The sequence below is a fragment of the Nestor notabilis genome, unplaced genomic scaffold (genome assembly GCF_000696875.1).
Source record: "Nestor notabilis isolate BGI_N333 unplaced genomic scaffold, ASM69687v1 scaffold14220, whole genome shotgun sequence".
Classification (NCBI taxonomy): Eukaryota; Metazoa; Chordata; class Aves; order Psittaciformes; family Psittacidae; genus Nestor; species Nestor notabilis.
The window spans coordinates 5,685-15,846 of record NW_009912536.1 but is presented as its reverse complement, the minus strand read 5'-3'; the positions used below and the strand labels follow the sequence as shown (position 1 = coordinate 15,846).

At 41.4% G+C, this 10,162-nt stretch overlaps 1 protein-coding gene across 1 annotated transcript; it reads right to left on the bottom strand.

Annotated features, from left to right (window-relative positions):
* Positions 1 to 2,939: 2,939 nt before the first annotated feature.
* On the bottom strand, positions 2,940 to 6,193 carry TLR7 (toll-like receptor 7; the record flags this gene model as incomplete). Its single annotated transcript, XM_010019975.1, has 1 exon — positions 2,940 to 6,193. A coding segment is annotated over one exon (3,141 nt), but the record flags the coding sequence as incomplete, so codon positions are not given.
* Between the last annotated feature and the right edge of the window lie 3,969 nt (positions 6,194 to 10,162).

Here is a 10,162-nt window from a genome sequence, read left to right as displayed (position 1 = left end):
AAAAAAAAAACAACACAAAGGAGGAAGAGGGCAGTTAAAAGCAAGGAGCTTCCTCTAAAATCCAATGTCCCCACCTTGGCAGTTCTGCAGGTGGGCAGTGAGGAAACGCCCACTGCACCATGTCTCGGGAGTCCTGGTTTAGTGTGTGGTGTCCCTGCCCATGGCAGGGGGGTTTGTACTAGATGATCTTAAGGTCATTTCCAACCCTAACTATTCTATGAATCGATGAAACTACTTAAAAAAAGCCCCAGACCCAGTTCTATGAATAAATATAAAATACTCTTTAATCTGCAAAACACACATGGTCCGGGATATTATGCAGCCCCCTTCGAGCATACCCTGAAGCAATTCAGGGAGAAGCATGTAGGCATGCCTCAGCTAATTGGGCTGATACCTCCTCTCTGCAGCATGGTAACTACTCAGGGGTGTCACAGGACACAAAAACAGGGTGAGCAGGGGGCGGGAATTTTCTTCTCCAGCTAAAAAAAGAAAACTTGGTGTTTCAGTCTTCTTTGATCTCCCCTTACTCCTTTGGCCATGTTTTAGCAGGGCAAGGGTGCAGGTACCAGGAAGGGTTTTGTCACATGAAAACAGTCATGGGCTCTTTTCCAGGTGACTCAAGTGCTGCTGGAGAGTGCTGGACTCAGCAGTGGGCAGTGCCTTGCCAGCAGATCACTTGTTTCCCACTGCAGACCACAGCACCATTCACTGTCTTTGATACAAAAGTGTTGGTGCAGCACCCCTGGCCTCTGCAGTCTTGCGCTGCAGCATGCATAAGCCCTTCACCATACTGTAAGCTTGGATTTTTGTGCATATATATATATGCATTGCTAGTAACGCCATACCCATTCTTTGGAAGCTTCTCAATGGAAGAGAAGAAAGTATTTCTCCCTTCAGGCTTGGAAAGCCTAGGTGACGTTGTCTCCCTGCCCTAATCAACCAGGCTGAGAAAGAGGGTCTGCTCTGGGTAGACGTGGTTGTAGAGAAGCAGAGGGAGGTGGCGTGGGAGTAATTGAGGAGCAGACGTTCCTGTTTCAAGCATTAACTTACGAAGACAATCATATTACAGCTTATGTTACCATATTTAGAGATACAGATTATTTAGGCTTACTAACAACCATCAGAAAAACACATTATTAAATTATATATCATTAAAATATAACCATAAACCTGTATTTTCAAGCAGGCCCTCCAATTTTTCCTACCTCTGTATTTAATCGATAAAAATGCCGTGTCGAATTCAGAGGAAAAAAACCTTTTTATCTGTAATAATATTTCATGAAGTTTGGTTTTCTTGTTTATGTTTGTGTTCTCGTCTGTCTGGTTGCCTACAATTAAACAAAAAAGGGGATATTTAAAGAAAGGACCAGGCAGAACAGCTAGGTGAGGAAACACAGGAGGCAGCTGAAATAAGCGGGTTCAAAGCATTTGAGAGTGTCGGTTCCCAATAAGTCAAGAGCTGTCACCAAGATGGGTTGTGAGAAAAATAAAAAGGCTTTGAGGGAGGGGACAAGCTGCCTAGACTGTGCTGTGGACAGGAGCACCCCGCAAGGTCAGAGCATGCTGCTCCTTCTGAAACAGAGAGCTACCATCACAGCAAGCAGAGAGCCTGCGGGTGCCATGCACAGAGGTTTAGGCCTCAGCTGAAGTACGACTGTTACGTGTTTGATGAGGTTCTGCTGTGAACTGGGGTGGGGAACAGGCCCAAGTGTTTATATTTCTGAGCAGTGTTTCTTCCCTTTTTCAGGGTGTATCTCTAAAGTCAGACCTGTTCCCAGATCAGGTTTTTAGCGGTGCCGCAGCAGCTGCTGAGGCAGAGAGGCTTGCCTAGGGAACAAGGAGGTGAAGGAGGGCCTGAGGCTGCTCTGGAGCAGCACAGCACAAACAGTGGGATGGTGCTTTCCTTGTACATGTTTTGTACTTTGAGTGACTGGTTTGTTCTGGAGAAGGTCTGGACAGGTGGAGGGGAGTCAGCCACTTTAGCGTGGCCCCAGGCCTCAGCCCTGGCTGGACCTGCTAGCACCATCCCAGTTGATACACAAGGGGTTGTAACACAGGACCTGGGTGGAAACAGGGAAGCCAGCCTCCTAAAGTTGGTAACACAACGTGTGAGAAGAGCTCTGAGTCCTGAAGGAGAAGGCAGCTCAGCCAGCAGCCAAGGAGGCAGGCGAAAGGCAGAATGAAGAGGTTACTTGGACATTAGTAGTAAATGCTTTATAACTTCTGTCATGCCCTAGTTTAGCTGTGTTTTCCTCCATTCTTTCCACATCTTCTTTCTCTTTTCTGTCTTTACCTTTGTCTCTTCCCATTTCCTCTTTACTTTACTTGATTTTCTTCACCTGCTTTGTGCCTCTCCCTGAGCCTCTCTGCTGTCCTGCTCCCCCTTCTTGCTCCCACACAGCAGCTCCATGCACAAAGACTCCCTTTACCTTGCAATTCCTTCCAACCCACAGCTTGCAAACCCTTCTGAACTTGTTTCTCACATAGCTTCCCATTTTAGCCCATACATGTTCTTCTGAGAAAAATGTGTCAGCAAATGCTTTTCTTGTTTTTCATAAATACACCAAATACAGAAACTATATTTTTCTATTAAAACGACATTTACTCCAACAGTGATCTCAACAGCAGCAACTTCAGGCACGGCCAAACTCCTCCTGGCAGTCTGTGTACTAGGATAAGCTGGGTAAGTGTCTCACCCTCACTTGACCCAACCACAGGAGGTGGTGGAGGCCTCCAGTGAACTGAAATTTGGAAGTGGTGATTCTGTTTTAAACCAGGGACTTCCAGTAGGTAGTGCATCTTCTCTTGCTGTGCAGCAATCAGTGCCAAGCAGGGTAAATGTCAGCTGAACATCCATGCTGGCAACAGTTTCTGTTCTAGCTTGTCATAGCAAAACAAGTGAACTATCATCTTTGTGACTAATTGTGTGTTTCTTTTTGGGGTACAATATCACAATTACATTTATTCTCTACACTTTGGCGGTTTCTCCAAACAAAGTGTAGAATATTTTTCTCACCATGCATCATAATAATATTTACAGGGAAGGGTAGACCTAAACGGTTTCCTGGAGAAGCTTGTTGTAAGCCAGGGTATTGTTCATAGCTATTGCATTTTTCAGGCACTGCCAGAAGTAGGGCTGAGATCGAGGGTTAGTTGGCCATTCCAGGACAGAACTTCTGCACAGCCTCTTCCTCAGCTGGACGTACCGGGACTTCTGCAAAACCTTCTCAAGAAATATCAAGATAATGACATCTATTTTTTCGTCTAGAAGCCGCTGGTGGGCCATGTAAAATGTTGTCTTGAAGTTGCCGCTTTTAATGTACTTGTTGGTCAGCACAAATATGGTCTTTTTGCTCAGCTGAATGCTCTGGGAAAGGTTGTCAAAGACTGGCTGTCCTGGGAGCCAGTCTCTTCCTTCTAGGCATAAATTGAACTGTCTGGCTCTTTGATCTTCCAGCCTTTCAACCAGTTCTTCCATAACCCATTCATTCACAGCTGGATCCTCATTGTCATAGGCAATAAAAGCATCATAGCAAGCATCTGGTAAAGGTAAATGCCGGTAGCCCTTCAACTTGGCCGTGCAGTAATGATAACTATACCACACGTCCCAGAAATAGAGATGGCTCATCACTGTGAACACCATAAAGCCTAGGACAGCTGAAGCTGACAGAGCATACAGGATCAAATATGAGGTGTCCAGCTCACAGGTATACAAATCCAAGAAAACCACGCTCTTTCCTTTATGTGCCCCTGGGCCAGCACAGGTCACATCTGTGGCCAGAAGAGGAATAGTCACTTGAGTCTGATTGATCCACCAAACAAACCACACAGCATCACAATTACACTTGAAAGGATTGCCATGCAAAAGCAGTGTCTTCAGGTTGTTAATGACATTTTCAGGGAAGCTAGATTTCTTAATGATTTGGATCTTGTTTGAACTGAGGTCCAAGTATTTCAATTTAAAAGCACCTCTGAGAAAATGTTTGGTTAGCTGGTGAATGTGATTGTTTCGGAGAATCAGTTTTTGGACTGTTGAAGAGCAATTAGACAATTCTTGGGGAACAGTAACCAGAAGGTTATTACTGAGGTCCAGAGTTTCTAGTTTCTTCAGATAGCGCAGGTTTTCCCAGTTGAAACTCTTCATCTGGTTGTTAGTTAAGTTGAGGATTTTGAGTTCTGGAGGCATAGCTTCAAAAACACCATGAGGCAAAAAACTGAGTGAGTTGAAGGAAATATCCAGTTCTTCCAGGCTAGTAAGATTCTTGAAGAATGACAAGTATCTAGCATTCCCATCCATCCATAAAACATCTAAACGATTTCCTCTGAATTCTAAAATTTGAAGAGATTGACTTTCCATTCCTGTGTTAATAGAGGTAGAAATTTCATTCTCATTCATCATCAGCTTCTTCAGATGTGCCAAGTTTTTCATAAAACTAAGCATGTGAGAAACACCTTCTGCCAGAAAATAATGTTTGTTATTGCTCAGGTCTAGAATTTCTAGAAGTTTTAACTCCTTGAAAGCAGTTGAGTATAACAAGTCAATCCGGTTGTTAGAAAAATCCAGGTATTTCAATCCAGACAAGTAGGAGAATTCACTTCCATTTAAAGTTTGACTTATTGCATTACCTGACAAGTTGAGGCATCTGAGGTAACTAAGTCCCTGGAAGTCTGAGGGGTTAATAAAAAATATGTTGTTTCTGCTTAAATCCAGAGTTTCTCCATATTCCAGGCAGTCTTTTTTGACTGAAGATTGGTAGGAAGCAGCCTCTTTGTCTTTGGACCTGCAACTTCTCCCATACTCATCATACCTGAAATAATGCATTTCCTCTAATACTTGCCTGTTGTATTGCTCTACTGAAATCCTAGGATTGGAGCAAAACCCATAAAAGTTGCTTTCACCTGAAGAAGGAGAAATTTTATTCACTGAGAGGTCTACAAGTTTAAGAGCTGGGAACTTTTTGAACACACTTAGGTCAGCAACTTTAATAAAATTAGTCCCAAGATCCAAAATTGTTAGATTTCTGAGACTGAACAATGGAGCTAGATTTCCTTCTCTCAGTTCTTTGAAGACATAACCCCTGAGCCTCAGGGTTTCCAGGTTAGAGAGGGAAGAAAATGACTTAGACAAATTCAAGGATGGAGAATACATCTTCAGTTCAAAATTAAAGGACAGGTCAAGCTCTACAAGGCTGGGGATAAACTTTAAAAACTGAGCATCTCCAATCTCCTTTATGAGGAAATTTTGGGAGAGGTCAAGCTTTTTGAGATTCCTGATGTTTTTAAACCAGCTGCTGGGTATGCTCTGAATAGAATTACTGTGAAGTCGCAAAATTCTTAAATTTTTCAAGGAATAGAATGCCTTTGAATGTATCTCAATTGTGCTCTTGGGGCAGGGAGTACAAGGATATGGGGCATTATAGCAGCGTGGGCAGTTACCACTTAAATCAAGAATTTCTAGGTTGTGAAGGGCGCTTAAGTCATGTTCTTGAATCACTTGAATCTTGTTATTGTAAATATATAATTCCTTTAATGTAGATGACAAATTGGGTGGAATATGAGTTAAGTTGTTAGACTTCAGAGATAGTATTGTTAATTTTTTCAGCTCCAGAAAGGCTGTTTTTTCAATTTCAAATGAAACATTGCATGGATTACGGTAGTAACAGTTCTGACCCAGATACAATACTTCTATGTTTCCTAGCACTGACAAATTGGCTTTTTGGATAGAAAAGATATGGTTTGCTTCCAGGCTCAGCAGACTTAAAGTAGCAGGAAGACCCCGGGGTATTTCCGACAGCTGGTTTGCATCCAAATACAATGACTTCAGTTTGGTCAGGGCAGCAAAACTGCCATTCTCGATCTTTGGTTGCCTGTTGCACACATTGTCTTTGGGGCCCATTTTGAGAGGCACACAGTTGCATCTGAAGTCAATCTCCACAAGGTTTACAAGATGAGCGAAGGATGTTGGATTGATATGGGGGATGTGGTTAATACTTAAGGTAAGGTTGGTAGCATTTGCAGGGATCCCTCTGGGGACTTCCAGGAGGCGCCGATCAGTGCAGTCCACTGTCACAGTACCTTCAAAGGTATTAACATCACAGGGTAAACTTCTGGGAAACCACGTTCCTGACAGCAGCATCAGAAATGGGATGAGCAAGACAAATGGCAATGCATTTGACATCTTTGCATGAGGTACCTAAAAATAAGGAAGTAGGAATTAATTTAATGCGATGAGAACATGTCATAGGACATGGGGTCAAGCATGTGCTAGGTCAGACACAGCTGATCTGGGGTCCTGTCTCTCACACTGGCTAGAATTGGATGTGTAGGGAGGATTTGTTTGGGGAAGGCATATGTTACTATTTCCTCAAATGCTTTCTTTACTTTCTTATCACTAAGTATCAGAGTGTTAACTATCACTCTCTAAATAATGAATCATTAAAAAAAAAATAATTACTGAAAAAAGACAAGGCAGGTGATTAAAGACTATGTCTCTGTGTACCTTCTTCTTTTAAGGTGTTAAACATCCATCAATTTACTGTTGTATAATAGCATAAATAAGCAAAGTTAGTTTTTTGAAGCACGTGAAAATCTATAGTAATGTAAATTTTCAAAACCATACTGACTAACAAGTGAGTGCCTAATTCAAATTTCACATTATCATAGGGATTCTTTCTCTAGGACGTATTAGGATGGATTTATGGTCAACTTAAGCCAGTCAATGGCTATACTTCTGTATGGTTTAATACTGGTTTGCATTTTCACTGTCCAGTAAGGACAGAGTTCCAATAGGGCACTGCAGCAATGCAAATGTAAAAATGAAAATCAGATTTTCATGGACGTAAGATTAATCATGTCCCATAAGAGTTATAATCAGTAAACAAGTAGAGCCAAAATCCTACAGGCATTTAAAGAACCTTCCAAAACACGCTCTTTGTCTGTCAAGTCTTTGTGGTCTTGCCTACTTTATAGATTTCTGTCTTTAGGGGAAGAGAAATAAGGTTTTAATATTTCACAGCTTACTAGTTACTTCCTCAACAGCAGTCACTGTCAAAGAAACCTCATCCCTCTGGCGAGAGGCAGCCAGCCAGGCACGCAGATTGCCTGCCATGGCTTGCCTAGCACAGGCAAAGGGGCTGTGACCATTTTTCTATGTATGTTGCACAGCCTTAATTGCCTGTGTCTGGTGCTGGTCAAGAGATTTGAAGACAAAAACCCCATAATAATCAACATAATGATTTGTCCCTGGAAAACTCAGTGTAGAAGGCTTGGAAGATGCATGGTACGGAATGGTCTTTAACAACCAGGATTAGTTATCCGCGGAATAATATCAACTAAATGTGTATACCCAGTTAAGCAGCTGAAAATCAGACCATTAGGCAAAGTGTTCGAGACACGTGGAAATGGTTTTTTTCTCTTTAGCTCTCTGAAGACCCTCTGAAACAGTTTGTGAAAACCCTGTTGAGTTTTGCCTAAGACATGCCTTGCAGAGTGCCCATCTGAACTGAGTGACCCATGGTGCCCCAGCTCCTGCCTACCTCCATCTCTTGCTTTACCACACTAACATACCACACACAGCGGAGATGTAGCAAGGAAATGACTGCACTGCAGGGTATGATGCTCCATCTCATGGAGGCCATTTATTTTTATCCATCCATGCATGCCACAGCAGACCATGAAGTGCTGACCCTTGCCAGTCATGGTCACAGTACCTGCAGCGACGAAGGGGAATACTGACAACCACCACAGATTAAACTCCAGCAGCCTATCTTCCTTTAAAAGAAGGAAGGAAAACATCTGCTGCTGACTGGGGGTCAAACCACCATCTGCTGCTCTTGAAGAAAAGTTAATGATCGTCAACCTTTAAAGATTTGCTAAACCAAATTAAGACCTTCTGTCCAAGCACTAGAGTAGGAGCTGGACAAGGGGAGATTGCCACAAACTTTCTACATTAACTCATGCTGGTCACTGCACTAAGGCATCTAACTTTAGGCACTTACCCAAGTTCCTCAATTTGTTGCCATCAGTCTGGGCTGCACTGACATTCAAGCGAGAGCAGAAGAGAATAAAGAGAGGCCCTGCAGGCACTGCTCGGCTCTGAAGATGGAGGGAGATCTGCCCGCCTACACACTGAACAGAGACTAAAAACACTGCAGGTTTATGTGCCTAAAATTAACTGCAATGAATCTGGGCCTTAAAAGTCTACACGAATATATTTGTATATTTCTTAAGAAGTAAAAAAACAAAAGTCTTTTGAGACGTTTGCAATGCTTACATTTTGAACTCTTCCATATAGCAGTATTTTTAGGAACCTAAGTGGTGTTTCAGAGCCAGCCTAACTACTACCATCTTTGTGCTTCATTTCTTTGTATAATTTTGTTTCCTGATACCTTTTTAATGCATTAGCTGTCTTAACTGTAAACTGATACATTCTGGTGCTGTGTCTAACTATCTGTGTGTAACACTTTGTATCTGTTATAGTACCAGAACAAATAAAAAAGATTGGTTTAATTAGAAGAAACAAGAAATGCTGACTTGTGCAACGTCTTTGCAATGAGAAGCTAGTTTAAAAGTTCAGCTAGAGTATACACGTGAATGTTTGGCATTACAAGAAGTAAGAAAAGTACTAATCTGATGATATTAACTAACACATGCATTGCATGAAGAATACCCATTTAGGATATTCTTCAAGTATTCAGAAACAATACAGGTAGGTGTTTCTGAAGGAGTTTTTTCTGTAGGTGTTCCATATGTATTTTAAATGGTGACAGAGGGAAAGGCTAGAGAAAAAAGAACACCTCAGAAGTTACAGCAGTTAGAAAAGACATTATTATACTCATTCTGTAGCACAGCAGTACAATTAAATGGTAGCCAGTTAGTATAGGCTCAAATAAATGCTTTCCTTTCCTCTCATTATGTATTGTAGCTTCTAACTACAATAGTAAATTGGAATATTTAGAAAGCAGAATATGTTCTTGTAAGCTTTCCACAACACTTCCAGTCAAAGAGGTCTAAGAGCAAATTTAAAATGAAAGTTTAACCTACCATTTTCTTTGTACTTCAGGTCTAGCAGACTTGTCACTGGAGGAGACTGTAAATCAGAGCAGAAAATAACCAGCATAAAAGAGGTCTCCACTTGTTCAGCTCAGGTGCAGAGAAGAGTATAACAATACATAACTCACTCAAGACAACAGCAGTAATCTGCTGTATCACTGCTCTCCAGCTGGACTGCAACTTGAAGAAACAATTAAATGTGAAACAACTGCTGCAGTCTACTTCCTCAAACATTTGTACTTCAAATTAAAACAACAGTACCTCATTTACTCCTCCACACCCCATAAAAATGAGTACTCTTTTTTTTTTTTTTTTCCTTTTTCTACAACTTCTTACATGACTCATACATCCATGTGCTTTTTGGTCTCATGTTGCAATTTGCTCTCTCCTTTACTACATTTGAACATGGTTTTGATTTCAGACTGTGTTTTACCTACCTACAGTGTCATACCATAAAGAACTATAATAAAATCTCCAGAAAGATGAACATCCAAGCCACAGGAAGCCTTAAAGGAGGGCAGTTGCAAAATATCTGGGGACAGAGCATAAGGTCAGTCAGCTATGAGACCAATAATACACTATGTAAGGGTAACATTCACTTCAGACAAGTAAGATTTGCAGAAGATCAAGTTCCTTCTTTCTTCCCCCCACCCCCTCCTTTTTCTAGTGTAAGCTGCACAGAGAGACAGAAGCTATTAATTTATGCTAACAATATTTTAAATTTGGAAGTTTGGTAATTTTTATAAATATAATTTGGTGTTCATTTCTGCTGCAAATAAGTTCAAGAACTGCAGCAAATCTCTTAAGCTGAATACTCTGCGGAATGAATCTCTATTAAGTGAAAGGGACTCTGGGAGAAGGGAACCAAAATAAACCATGAAAGAAAGAGTAGTGGTAAGGGCGTAGGAAACAGTGTACCAAAAAAATTAAAAATTAGTGGGAGAACATAAAAGGGATCAAGTTAATAATGACACGAACAGGCTTCAGATGGTGACAGTCCAGCATTTCATGGAACACAGTGTCTGTCTGAAAGCTTCTTTCTTAGGAGTTTCTATGCTTAGCAGGACAGAGTAGTTCAATGGTTATGATATTTCTTAGATGGGGTGGTTGG